We start from the raw sequence: 14,617 nt of genomic DNA on the forward strand, positions 1-14,617 counted from the left end.
GAATTACGTATACACGACAGACAGCAGAGTCGAAGAGTGTAGTGCTCGAAGGTTACTGTGACAGTGATTGGGGAAATGATCCCGAAACACGCAAGAGTACCACTGGATATGTGTTCACTCTGGCTGGTGGGGCGGTGTCTTGGATGTCAAGACGTCAGACTATTGTAGCGTTGTCTACAGCTGAGGTCGAGTATGTGGCTGCATGTGAAGCCGCAATGGAGGCAGTTTCAGAGAGTAACATTTTGCAGGAGGTCATTCCGCAAAAGGATGTGAAACTACGCATTGATATAGACAATCAAGCAGCACATGTGATGGCAACCAACCCTACTTACAGTCGACGAACTCGTCATATCGAACTACGATGGCACTACGTGCGCGAGCAAGTTGAGAAGGGTGTGATTGGCCTACACAAGGTGTGCGGTGCTGTGAACTCGGCAGACGCGTTTACGAAGCCGCTCGACAAAGTTACGTCTCAAGCGGATACTGGCACTCGCTGGCATCGGAGATGTGGATTAGTCGAAGTTGACACTTCGAGGGAGGCATGTTGGAATTCCGATGCAGACACGGCGACCGTGACTATGTTGCCGTGTGACTACGTGGAGACCCGACAGTTTAGCAGAGCTGTGATGAGCATAGTGAGCATAATGAGATCAAGATATGCGGGTCTTTTACTTGGGAAGCGGCTCAAGCCCGCTTAAGAATCGTTAGAGCTCAGGAGCTGTAGTGATAGCGATTCAATCTTACTTTTCCTTTTCCATCCTAGTGCAGACTCCAGGTCATACGGACCGAGTGCAACTTCGAAGAGGTCTTCGAACACGATCAACCTTGTACTTCGTGAAATCCGGAAGCGAGCATCTTTGTTAAATCAATTTCTAGGCTTCGTGCTAACACTGTTTTCTTTTGTGTTATGAAATTGTTTTAGAATGCATTGGTTTGCTATTGTATTGGATTGATACTGCGAAATGGCAATTTATTGGTTTTCATTTCGCTTGGGAAGAGAAAGACTTCCAGTGGTCAACCAACGTGGGTTTATTTCTCGCCTTCAGTTCTGGTACACATACCCTCGCGCAGCACTCTCCATTTCCCGCCGCTGCCGCAGTTGTAAAAGTCAAAGTCGCACTTGTTCTCGTAGGTCACGCCGTTACTTCCACAAACGAGAGGGACCTTGTCGGAGCACACATTCCTGCCACAGGCGGGGATGCCGATGGTGGAGCCATCAGCGGAGATGCCGACAAGCACGAGTGAGGCGATTACTGCCACGGCGGCGAGCTTCATGGTGATTTCCGGCGGATGGGCGACTGTTGATCAGGAGATTGGAAATTGGAAAATGGTCTGGCATGATCCAGCACGTGCACTCTCTCGAGGCGTAGTATTATTAAATAGCATCTGTCGTTGATGAACGCATCGCAGCCTGTAGGATTGACATTAGGAAACCCGATGTTCTCTTCGTTCGCGGCCTCACTCGTGTCGGTATTTCTTGATGGATATATGTTTCTACGGTACCTTCCACACGGTTCAGTCAACTTATTTTGCTCACCCGGGTAAATATTCCCGATAATGCCTATAATAGTATGCGCTTATACTTTTTTCGGCAAAATTTGACGGTTTTATTTGTGTGGACTAGCACACACTATTTGTGAAGCCATACTTGTACATGTACACTTCTTGCTGTACTACGTGCATGTATGTGTGGTCACCCGAGATCGTGAAGTTTATAAAAATCAAGTAAATTTTGGTCAATACGGAGGTTCAATGCAATCATCGATGGCGTAACCAGATAGCAGCCGCATGCGGAAAACAAACGAGCCATGTGGTAGAATATTACACGCATCGATGAAATTAATGCCGTGTTTACACGGGGAAGTTCTGGCTTTTGTAGGAAGTCTTACATGTAGTCGAATATTTAGTATAATACGTATAGTATGTTGTGTAACATAGAGTATATTCCACATACCCAAACGCATTTCTTGCGCCTGCTTTGCAGCCGCAACATCTACCCCACGTTACGCTAAAGTGTCGCCGCATCAAGCTGCGAACATGTCCCTTCGGACGGCATTCACGGAAATAGATTACTTCGAATCGCTGTTAGTTACCGATGATGTTGCACTTGGACACCACAAGCAACATGCAAACATCCTTGTTTGCATCATTCTATTTAATAATACTACGCCTCGAGAGAGTGCACGTGCTGGATCATGCCAGACCATTTTCCAATTTCCAATCTCCTGATCAACAGTCGCCCACCCGCCGGAAATCACCATGAAGCTCGCCGCCGTGGCAGTAATCTCCTCACTCGTGCTTGTCGGCATCTCCGCTGATGGCTCCACCATCGGCATCCCCGCTGATGGCTCCACCATCGGCATCCCCGCCTGTGGCAGGAATGTGTGCTCCGACAAGGTCCCTCTCGTTTGTGGAAGTAACGGCGTGACCTACGAGAACAAGTGCGACTTTGACTTTTACAACTGCGGCAGCGGCGGGAAATGGAGAGTGCTGCACGAGGGTATGTGTACCAGAACTGAAGGCGAGAAATAAACCCACGTTGGTTGACCACTGGAAGTCTTTCTCTTCCCAAACGAAATGCAAACCAATAAATTGCCATTTCACAGTATCAACCAATTCATCTGATGCAACCGTGATAGTACACTGCTTTTCTGCAACAGGCGTGTGATAGTAGGTTATCATAGTTGAGCAAAATGCACTTCAACCTATCTCTTAATCACTGGCACTGAGTATGATGTGAACTTGATGCGTAGATTCACGTCAAGTGTGATAGCCGTCTATCATAGATCAACGGCGACCTTTGATTTGATGTTGGGGAGCCACATTTCAGTATGCCCCGAGGAAAGAAGAGAAGCCGAGATAATCCAAGCGATTCTGCCGCAGTAGCTGCGTCGCTCCAGTCCAAGCGAACGAGCAGCAGCACGAAGCGCACATACCGCTCGAAGATCAACGCTATGAAGGAGTGGCTTCAACGTCACCACCCAGACTGTATTGACAGCGATGCAAGCGAGCTTCGCGTCCCCCTGCCGAAAAACGTCCTCTTGGCGTTCTTTGGACGCATCTGCAGCCCCGCACATGCATGTGACCGTGCCAACATTGACGCAAGAGACGCTCCAACCCCTCCGCTATCCGTGTCTTGTGTCTGGGGCTACCGTAGTGCGCTGGTTGACGTCTACCACAGTAAGTTAATTGAATTGGAGCAGCCAGCAGATACTGAATTGAGGCGAGTGCTTGATGGATACGAAAAAGTGATCAACAGCTTGAAGAAACGTGGGCTGATGAATATAAATGAAGGGAAAAGTCAGCTGAAAACTAGTGGTTTTGATATGTTGGCGCTGAAGTTGATGACAATAACACCAGTGAAGAGAGGACAAGCATGGCATACAGTTCTGTTTGGGTGGGGTTATTTCGTCTTGATGTGGAACCTAATGAGTCGTTCGGACTCAATTAGCACCATTATGCTACAGCACATTGAATGGGTCGATGACTGTCTCACTGTTGAGGAGCAAGGTCATAAAGGTGACCAGACTGGTGCTGAGAAATACGGAAAGCACGTGTACGCAAATCCATACGAACCTTCACGTTGTCCTATTCTAGCTCTAGCGGTGCATCTATTTTGCTGCCCGGAGCGCTTAGCAGGTGGTAAACAGCAATTGTTTCTCGGTGACGATACTAAAAATCGGTTTGGACGAATGCTACGCCGTGTAATTGGTTCTTTGGGTGAAGACGAGATTTCAGTGCTAAGTTGCAGTCCTGGTGATATTGGAACGCACAGTCTACGCAAGGGCAGCAGTTCCTATGCCCTAGGACACGTCAACGGCCCCACGCCCGTCTCCGTGTACCTAAGAATGGGCCAAAGCCTAGGAAAATTAAAAGACCGGTACATCTGCTGCAACTGTGATAGTGGTGTTGCTGCTCTGGTACAGTGCTGTGATAGTGGATTATCACAGTTGCGTGAAATGTAGATGCGATCCGTAGAAATAAACTTGAGTTGACTACACAATGGGTTCAATGCGTAGATTGTACCGCATTTTGGATTGAGCGCTATCACGACACGGCGACGGCCATAAATAAAGATGCCACGCGGCCGGAAACGAGCGATGAAAAAGGAGGCCGATGGAGCTGCCGTGGTTCAGTGTCTACAAGCAAGCGGGCGAACGTAAGCACGAAGAGGACATACCGCTCAGAGATGAAGAGCGTCAGTGAGTGGCCCTCTACACACCATCCGACTACAATTGGCAGATCCAGCAAGCCGATCATTGTCCCCATCCCTAGGAATCAGTTCTCGGCTTCGTCGGACACATAAGCAATCCAGCCTACACCTGTACTCTCAACGGTATGGATTCGATGAAACACCCGCTCGCCCCCCCCCCTCGGTCCGTGTCAAGTGTCTGGGGCTACAGGAGTGCTCTTGTGGACGGTTACCGTGCTAATTCAATTGAGTTAAATTCCCAATTAGATACTAAGTTGCGTTGTGCTCTTGACGGATACGAAAAGATCATCAATATCCTTAAGAAGGGTGGACTCATGAAGATAAACGAGGGTAAACGCGATCTCAACTCAAGTGGATTCGGGCTACTTGTACTGAAGCTGATGAAAGACACACCATATCGGAACGGGTGATCAAAAAGGAGCATAGAAATTTGAGAAGCCCGTGACGCTAACCTATTCGCACCCTCTCAGTATCCAATTCTAGCGACTGTCGTGCATCTTTTTTCAAGCCTTGAGCGTTCAATCACTGAAAACAATAAGGCCGTGTTCGAGGATAATGCGTGTTATGATAAAACGCATACGGAGCGGTTCGTACGGTTCTATGATAATATCAGTTTGGTTTGTGAGTGTTCGATGAGGAAAGCGTACTGAGAGCGACCCTTCGCTCTGAGAGCGAAGGGTGGCTGCTCGTGGCCAACCCGCTGGTCGTCGGTCTCGGTGTTCAATTCGGAGGAACCACGGGCGGCTTCGGTGGTCAATTTGGTGGTGCTGGTGCTGACACAGGCGGGTTTGGGGGTCTTAGTGGACTCGGGACCATGAACGGCGGCTGATTCAGAGCTGCATGCCTTGCTCGCTTTGAGGCTCAAGGCCGAGTTGGAGCTGCTGGTCAATTGGGCAACATGGCGGGTCCAGTCGCTGGTGAGGCAGGCGCGCAATGATCCACACGCAAGCAGCCGCATCGAAGAGTACTATACTTTTTACCGTAGTTTGGCCGAGTGTGCGCACCGATAATAGTTGATGTGGCACGTTACTTTAAGCCTTCTAACCCCAGATCTTATTCTGTATCTTACAGAATAAGGATTCATCTTGGTTAAAGTATACTTGAAATCCTGTCAAAGATTTGTTGTTGTAAGCCCTTTCGCATCGACCAGGACGCATGGTATACAAAATAGCTACGAACTGGGACATAAAACTCTCAATGTATCCAACATCTGTCAAAATAGCGATCTTCTATTGGCTATGGCGAGCGTAAAGCACGTTCAATACCTTCTACTGATGAATACCATTCAATGGTGCTAGGGCTGTGCCCTTGGGCGCGGACCACCAATCTTTGGCGCGAAGAACACGTGGCCGCTCTCGCGGTGCGCGCGCGGAGGAAGAAATCGCCCAGTTCCTAACTAACGGATTAGTGAGGAGGTACTGAGCGATTTATCCTCTACGTGCATCATTCAACTCAGTCACAAAATACGTAAGGCTTTCAACTAACCTTATTACCTCTCTCTCTCTCTCTCTCTCTCTCTCTCTCTCTCTCTCTCTCTCTCTCTCTCTTACGGCTCCCCCTCCTGTCCTCTCTTACGTTTACGGAATCTAATTATCTTTTTCAGGTTCGGCGGAATGTTCTTGCCGTCGCCCCACGTGTCGTGCCAAATCTGAGCGCATGTCAGCTTGTTCCCGCTCTCTACGCGCCGTACGTGACGACAAAGAGTACGCGGCCTCCAAATGCGCCGGTGCACTGCGGGCAGAAGTAGCTGGTCTCGAATGACTTCGCCTTCGAGTCTGCAAATGCAGAGCACACTTTGTCCAGGTACTGTCTGCGTTTGTGCTGCTTCGCGGTGGAGTAAAAGCTGTCCGTGTTCACTAACGTGGGGTCTTAACGTGGTATTGGTACAGACACTATGTCCTCCGCGTTGGGATGCGTTTCGAAGTTGATCGTCCGCAGCGCCAGCAACTGCGTGTGCAAGCGCAAGTACTCAGCATGGATAGGTGGTTTCTCTCCTCTTTTCTTGAGCGTCGAGCAGTGCACGATGTATCCATTGACGACTGCCATGTCAACGAGGCACAAAAATAACTGGTTGTAATACTTTCGCAGGGATATTCACCGCTGGGTGCTGTATCGCTGAAGTCGTAGCTGGTCGTGGACGTCCACGCCCCCCATGCCGTGGCCGTAGTCCACGACCAGCTGCGGACAAGGCACTGTACTGCGTGTTCCATCTTTCTCTGTCCGCAGCACGCTGGTAACGTGGGTGCTGCACCCAGTGGCTAGCATGTTCGCAGGCTTAGAGTTCATCCAGCTTAGCGCCATTAGTTGAGGATAGTCGCGAGATAGAGCGATACGGTACGTTTCTCTTCGCATTCGCTGCGGGCGTTTGCTTTGCGAAAACTGGATTGGGCACCAGCCCAAGCGATCGACTCGTGTGGTACCAACGTGGTACAAGCCCATTTGCAGCAGCTTCAAGCTCAGAGCCACTGTGGAGTAGAAACTATCCGTCACAATCAAGCGCTTCATCGGCTGATTCATCATCAACACTTTCGAAATGTTCCTTACCACAGCCTTTGGTCCCAACCCCAGGGTTTCTGTCGACAACTTCTTCTTTTTTTTCTTTTGCTTGTCTGCACCGCAGTAGATCTCAACTCTGTATGCATACAGAATACAATAAATACAGATTAGGTTATTCTGTAGGATCTAGAATACTGGAATGCAGAACAGCGAAACTTACCTCGCGCAGTATGCGGTATCAGGACAACATGTCATGTAGAACTTGGTACCATACTTGCTGGGCTTGTCAAGCATGAAGCTGCGCATGGGGTTGAACTTACTGCGGTTCGGCATCATACCTTCGTCGAACGAGATGACCTTCCCCAGACGGTATCCACGACGAAACGTTTTCTCGACTGCTTGCAGCATCGGCCTAATTTTCCATGCCTTGTCAGTGTGAGCTCCGTCGCCCTCGTTGTTATTGAAGTGGAGGAACTTCATAATGTCTTCGAAGCGGCCGCGTTTCATGAAGCGTGATAATGTTACACGCGGAATAGCTCCATCTTCGTCGATACACCAGTGGTGGACCAGCCCGTTTCGAATCGGGGGCACAGCTCTAGCAAATAGCAGCGCCACGACGTGCACGATCTCATGCGCTTGAATAGGCTTGAACTTGTTCAGGGCTGCTTCAATGTCTTCCAAGTTAGGCACACTCACGCACAGATCCTTGGCCTGTCGAGCGAGCAACTTCTCTCGGCGAGCCTTTGCCATCGCCGCGATATTCTGCGTCCGGTACCGATCTGTCTCTTTAGCGATACGAATCCAGAGCTCCTTGGGCAGAAAGTAGAAGAACATCCCCAACGGGGAATCAGCGTGGGCGATAGCGGATCGGGTGAGACCGTACGGTCCGTCGTAATAGCCCGTTGCAGCGTCGATTTGCAGATTTTCTGCATCGTAATAAAAATGAATAATACAGAATCAACAACATTGTAAATCAAAGTATTATGTATCATCCATCTTACCGCTTTGCTCCTCGTCGTGCGCTACCCAACCACTTTCGGCAATGTTCCGAAGATCGCCATCCGTCAAGTCAAACATTCCAGTGTCAAGATCGTCTTCATTCATTTCGACGTCTTCTATGTCGTCTACCCCATCTGAGGCTGCCAAATTGTCAGCCATAATATCTTCATCATCTGCATCAGACTCGCAATCGCTCAAATCTGCATCCGCCACAACATTCACGTAATCTTCAGCTGTTGGCCCAAACAAGCGTTCCTTCTGCATCCCTTCCATGAAGATGTCGCTGTCAAAAACGTCCAAATCGATGAGGCCTTCGCACTGGCTCGGGGACTCGTCCGTCTCGCTCTTGGCTTCATCGACATCCAGCTGGTTTGCTCTTCCATCTGTAGGATCCGGAATTGCCTCGTTCGCCACACCGTCCTGCTCTGTAGCATCCCGAGCGGTGACTCGATCTACGACAGTGTGAACTGTCGCATCCGGAGGAGTACCTTCCGCCCTACCACCTTGCTCTGTAGCATCCGCAATAGCTGCAGCCGACCTGCCAGCTTGCTCCGTAGCATCCCTAGTGGAAACTTCCACAGTCATAGGTGTCACCACCACCGCCGTGCATGCCGTGGGGAGCGATGCATGCGCACCTGGGACACGTGGGGCGTCTTGTGGAATCGCAGCAGCGACTGGCACTGCACCCGTGCCCGTACTCGTAGTTGCAGCCATTGGTTCAGGCGTTCGGATAGCTGCCGATGGTGGTGGCTGGCCAATAACGGCGTACGACGCTTGGTTGCCAATCGGACCTCGCACCGACTTTCGGGTGCTGGGCACAGCCGGAGCGTGGAGATCAAGCCGACCAGAGCGGCGTGCAAATGCCATGAGCGCCACCTCGCCTGGGAAATACATCCACCGTTACTATACACGCAACATTATTCGCAATGTAAAATTACCCACCCTCAAAGAAGTCGATTCCGCGTCTAGTTTCGTCGAGGCGACCCTTGATCCCTGGCTTCAGGTAGCGATGATCCTTCGCCACGCCGGTGGGCTTGCGCGCCTTCCAACCTTCCTTGCATAACTCGCGCCATAGCTGCTTGAATGTGTTCTCTCCGAGGCCGTCATCGTTTCCGAAATGAGAGAAACACTGCATGGCTGACACGCGGCAGTTTTGGGCTTTCACACGGATTTTCAAACCTGTTAGGGATTTATATTGGTATTTCTATCCCCATAGCAGAATCCCCGTCTATCTACCCAACGCCGATCCAAAAGGAAGATGTGACTAATTTTAGACCATACAAAAAACTATATGCGATGTTTGAAGTAGAAGAAAATTTTGCTGGATATTTTGTCCTGTAACAATGCTTATTCTGTAGGATACATGACACGGGGTTAGAGGGGTTAATGGTGTAGGCTTCACGAACGAGTCGTCGTCGTTGCTTCCAGGGCCTGTAATAAATAGTTCGATCACGAAGCCGTGCTTTGTACGCGGACGATCTGGATTTTTCAAGTCAGTTTTTCAAATTTTATATTTAAAATTTATGTGATGATTAAAGTAATTGTAGACCTTCGCGTCGCTCTGAGGCCTCAAGCTGCAAATAGTCAGAATGACAATTCTCTGGATTTTAATCCAGGCGATCCCAAGAACCCTCCCAATTTTTGAAATGATAGCACCACCACAAATTTATATCTGCATTATACCGGTGCAATCATTTCACACCAGAACTGAATGTTGTTTGTGCTCAATACACATCCACCACAATGATGATCACGAAACACACTCACAAAAGCAACAACCAGAAATACCTACAATATTGCATACTAGAATAATACATATTTCTTAGCTCAAGCTCACAGTCCTGACGTATTGAAGTTAGGTTGGTGCAACGATAGCACGCGGAGCTAACGGGCCCGTGCTTTCGCTCTCATCCAACGGGAACTCGCTCACTTTCGTTTTTGCGGCAAAAAGCACACAGGACAAGACCTACTCTCACCGCTGTGGTGATGCTTCAACGCATTCGAGAGCTTCCCGCGCAGGAGGACCAAACACTTGACTGCAAAATGCTTCCCCGTGCAAAAGTACGACTTTGTTTCACGCTTTCGACATACCTGTGGATAGTGTGACCACACTGTTTTGGTTGACGGTCCATGTTTTAAGACGCGAAAGACCAGGGTTTCCTGGTCGCCATGCGTCAAGTCTTGGAGCTCCTTGCTTGACTCGCCGAACTCAGCCCGTGAGCAGTTATCAAATGCGGTCAGGCGTACTCCACGCACAAACAACGCTTTGCCGTAAATACGCATCATAGCTCGAACTGGAGTACGATTTCCAGGCCTCTCAAAATAAGGCAGAAACACCTACTTACCTACCTAATTTAACCTCAAATAGCCATTCTGGAAAAGACTGTTTAGGTAGTTCAATACAAACGGCTCAAAATCCAAATTAGGCATGCTGGTGGTATACATTATTCAAGTGAATTGTCTTAGCTACGTGGACTCCTAGCTACGCGTTCAGCGAGATCGAGCAAACTGAAGTGCTGCAGCGACTGGAGTTGTCCTTCCATTGCATAATTGGTTAGAGCTGTTCTCTGCGGGTTATTTACTTGCTTCAAGTCGCTGAACTCCCTAAAACAAGTAGCACCTACCGGCTCGACCTTCACGTCATCCAGCGTATACAGTAGCTACAACTACCAGGCAGCTCGTACGAAAGACTTGCTCGCTCGCATGGTGGAGCTGGTCCGCATGGCCGAGTCCACGTACACCACGACGCAGCAGAGCGGTATCTACCTCTCGCAGCAAGTGCGAGCGAGGAGGAGGACGTAGGCAGTAGAATACCATCTACTAGTTATTAACTGTAGCATGTCTGCTCAAGCGAAATACCTTGACACTTCAATTGTTATATGTATCGCAGGCAAGACGCGTTTCTGCTCACGTTAGAACCAGCAGCGCTTTGCCGGCGGTACGGCGGGCCCAAGCGATGCAGTGCAACGTGCAATTTCGCGGCCAAACGCTTGACAGAATTTGCATCTTACCTCGGTAATTTCTCCATCAGCAACACTTGAACCCAATGGCTAAAGGCCAAGCTCAGCCTCGTATTTGGGGATCCATTTTGTCGCTGCTCCAGAGGAATGATTTTAGTTTGCACAAGGGTAGTGTAAAGAAGAAGATGAAAAATGAAATCGATTAACTGGGAGGTAGACTTGTCTTAGTGCTGGCTAAGTGAAAACTAAATCAAACCTAAAGCTGAGGTATCCACACACGCGTAATTGCGAGTTGAACGTCGTCACCAATTGGATCAGGGAACCCCAGGCGATGCAAAGCTAGCTTTGTTGTGAAACCTGGGGTGTTTCCGAAGAGGTAAATTGATTAATGAGGGAAATTGAAACGATACAAACTACTCCCGATGTTCTATGCTCTCTCTGCTGTCGTTGAGTCCATCGTGAAGTTGTGGGCGCGTGCCAGCGCCCACTGCCAACGCGGGCTGCGTTCCTCGAGGCGAATGACCTTTAGAGTGCACACTTGCGAAGTCCCCACTGGCCAAAGGCATCTCGCTGCCACGGCCATTGGCCTATGCACTCGTGAGCCGCTGCTGTTTGCCACTAGCATCGAGAGCTTGACACAATTAGCCGACACTGCTCTCAAAGCTCGCAGGTGACTCGTGAGTTACCCAAGTTGACGGAGGAGATCGTCGTCTCCGCTGGCAGCTGCGTAGTTACGAAGCTTCTCGGGCATGCCTTGGAGCATCGTGTCCAGAGGCTCCCACGAATTCTCGATGGCCTGAAGGCCGACCCACGATACCAGTAGTTCCCACTGACTGAACTGCTGGTTGAAGTGATGCTCGCGAAAACCTTCGACGCTTAACACCATCCCTTGGCTAGAAACCAATTCCAGCAGCTCCCCACTGGTATCTAGGTCCGCGTCCGCGTAGAATTTCAAGCGGGACTCGTGCACATTGTACACACGCCCTGTCACCAAGTGTTCGATAGTGAAGGAGTGAGGCAGGGCGCTCGAGACTTTGAATGGACCAACCCATTGGCCCAATAGCTTGTTGTTTGGCTGTTTCTGGTCGACCCTTGACCATAGTACAAAGTCGCCAACGTCGAAATTAACAGGACTGCCCTTGTGCGATCTCATGTTTTGGAGCCGCTTGCACTCCTTGACATCAGCACCCTCACGATGAATTTTGTGCAGCGACTTGCGGAGATGCTCAAGTTTGGCATCGACATTGTCAAGTTCGATCACTGTCTCGTTTGCAGAGGTACTGGCTGGCACCACGATAGCATCTAGCGCTGACGAAGCAGGTAACCCCGTAAAAACCTCAATCGGATCGTGACCAGCAAGTGACTGCACAGGAGTGCGGTTCAGATTCGCCGCACTGCAGGTAGCAAATATGACCACTCGTGTTGGTCCAATGCATACTCCATTAAGCGCGGAAGACCTGGAGGACGTCCTTGTTAAGGCGTTCTACGATTCCGTTCAACCACGGTGAATACACAGTAGTAACGTTTTGCTCTGCTTTAAGTCGTGCAGACAGATGTTGCACCACCTTGTTGCGAAAGTGGCTTCCCTGGTCCGAGAGGAGGGTGTCACGTGTACCGTAGCGCGAGCGCCATAACATCAGTGCCTCCGCTGTCACATAGGCTGTCGGGGTGGCACACGGCACCAGTTCGCAAATGTAACGGGGTTACACGAAGGTTACCCGATGGCTACAGAGTGTGGGACACACAGGAGTTGTGGGGTCCATATCTTAACCTAAATCAGTAGGAACATCAGTAGGTGGTTTTATAGCCAATGTATATGCTAGAGACTAGGGCTCACTATGCTAGATAGCGAGCGTCATACATTTACACCAAGACAAAGAGAAATACATTCAATTTGGGATTTACACTTAAGGGTCTTGTGTTGATTATTGGAGTCCGCAAGGTGTATGGACTCGTACGTCGTTCTGGTATTAGAACGACCGCTATCTCTAGCTAAGACTCGGTGAGTCTAACCCATCTTCCACTGAAGCAAAGCTACGGTAGCCCCGCTGCACTTGGTAGCACTTGTAGTCAATCCAACACCTGAGTCTGGAAAGACTGACCCTCTGTGAGGATGGAGCAGTTCGCTCATTTGCTCCCGGACCAGCAGGAAGCGCTTAAAAGGCTTATGTCTTTGCTTGGCCCGAAGGGCGTGACGCAACTTGTGCAGCAAGGCCCCGACGCGGTGAACGCGCGTCTCGAGGTATTCTCCAGCTATGCGAATGCTCTGTTGGAGCACCTTCAGCAGAGGATGGCCGCGACGGCGGCGCCCGCGTCGTCATCCGACGCTGGTCCAAGACCTAAGCCGCTCATGGTGAGCGTGAAGACCATTGAAGGCAAAGAAGGAGAGAGTCTCCTGTTGTGGACCCGAGAGGTCGAGATGGCTATGGGATCAGCCATGCTCCGGACGGAGCAGCAGCGCGTGGCGCTAGCTATCTAGAAACTCAGTGGGCGATCGAGAGAGTGGGAACCAACGTGCGGGACGTCGGTCGACGTGGCCTCCCCGATGTGGGACCTGCTAAAACAGCAACCGTCCCGAGTGTTCGCCCTGCCTAACCAGGCGTATCGCGTGCGGTCTCGTTTCCTGGCTACTCGACAGAGTAAAAAGGAATTGGTGGACTATGTGCAGGAGTTGAGGACCCTACTTGCAGGCATGTCTGCTAATCCTCTATCTGAGGCAGTCACCGTAACGGTGTTTATGGAGGGTTTGCGGTTGGCATTGCCAGGACGGAGGTATTCCGTGTGCATCCCACCTCTTTTGAGGAGGCTTTGAACATCGTGTTGAACGCTGAGTTCAATTTTAAGTCGTCACGACTTGGGTGGAACGCGTCGTGCGCTAACTCGTCGAGTGGTCCGGAACACATGGACCTCAGCTATGCTGAAGACGAGGAAGCAGAGCTTCGGGCTGCTGAGCAGCGGCGGGGTATCCGCAGATGCTTCATCTGTGGTGACACCCGTCACCTGCGAATCGGCTGTCCGCTGCGCAACCAGCGTCAGGCTTCGACAAGCCATAGCTCCGCTTCGAGCCAGACCCCTGGTTCGTCTCGGGGAAACGAGGTAGGCGCGGGGGGGGGCTTACTGGGGAAGAACTAAGTTTTGTTGAGCCTCGGCGAGGTAGAGGTCTCCAGGATTTGCCCCGAAGAGCGCCGTACTCTCTAACACGGACCGTGTGTGCAAGCCGGGCTTGCTAGTCGTCCATGCGACTGTGAAGGGCTTTCAGAAGCCATGGACGATTTTGATCGATTCGGGAGCGTCGGGTAACTATGCCCGGCGCTCCACGATGGAAGGAAGTCAGCTGTATGCTGAGGCGCTGGCAGCGCGTGTTGGTGACATTGTCACTGTTCGTCTTGCGACGGGTACTCGTGTCACGGTGTCCAAGGTCCCGGTGGACCTGGGCGTGACGTTTTTGGATTTCGATAGCGTGGAACGCTGTCTGGTCTTGGGCCTGGATTCGAGATACGATCTCATCCTTGGTATGGCGTGGCTAGAACGCCACGAGCCTTGGATAGATTGGCGGTCCAAGCCCCTTGGTGCTACGCACTTCTCTCCTGGTGGAGCTTTGGCGAGTCATGAACCCACCTCTGCTAGGAAGCAGAAGCGCTTTTGGCGCGAGCACGGGACCGAGGCGGTCCATGGGCTAGACGTCGGTGTTTCCGAGTTGGTGAACACTGAGTGTGTTGAGAAGGAGTGTTCCGAGCGTGGCTCGGCCACTGTACGTGGAGCGGCACGAATTCCGCTGAGTGGTGAAAGCCCGGAGGGCGAGACACCGCTGCGTGCTACTGAAAACACGGTCGGCACGATGCCGAGGAGCCAGGGGCGATGCCCGGCTGAGGGCTGTGGAGCGGCACTAATTCCGCTGAGCGGGAGCGCGCCTGAGGGCGGCGCCTCGCTGCGTGCCAGCGTTGGCGCG

General features: G+C 50.9%; 2 protein-coding genes across 2 annotated transcripts; one reads left to right on the forward strand and one right to left on the reverse strand.

Annotated features, from left to right (window-relative positions):
* Window positions 1-2,259: 2,259 nt before the first annotated feature.
* IUM83_16378 (Kazal-like serine protease inhibitor domain-containing protein) lies at window positions 2,260-2,532 on the forward strand (the record flags this gene model as incomplete). Its single annotated transcript, XM_067941256.1, has 1 exon — window positions 2,260-2,532. The coding sequence occupies one exon, from the start codon at window positions 2,260-2,262 to the stop codon at window positions 2,530-2,532; it is 273 nt and encodes a 90-aa protein (XP_067798484.1).
* A 5,628-nt stretch (window positions 2,533-8,160) lies between these two features.
* IUM83_16379 (uncharacterized protein) lies at window positions 8,161-8,843 on the reverse strand (the record flags this gene model as incomplete). Its single annotated transcript, XM_067941257.1, has 3 exons — window positions 8,161-8,270; window positions 8,344-8,589; window positions 8,651-8,843. 3 exons carry the CDS (start codon window positions 8,841-8,843, stop codon window positions 8,161-8,163), a joined length of 549 nt encoding a protein of 182 aa, XP_067798453.1.
* Between the last annotated feature and the right edge of the window lie 5,774 nt (window positions 8,844-14,617).

Source organism: Phytophthora cinnamomi (genome assembly GCF_018691715.1).
Source record: "Phytophthora cinnamomi strain GKB4 chromosome Unknown Contig9, whole genome shotgun sequence".
Classification (NCBI taxonomy): Eukaryota; Oomycota; class Peronosporomycetes; order Peronosporales; family Peronosporaceae; genus Phytophthora; species Phytophthora cinnamomi.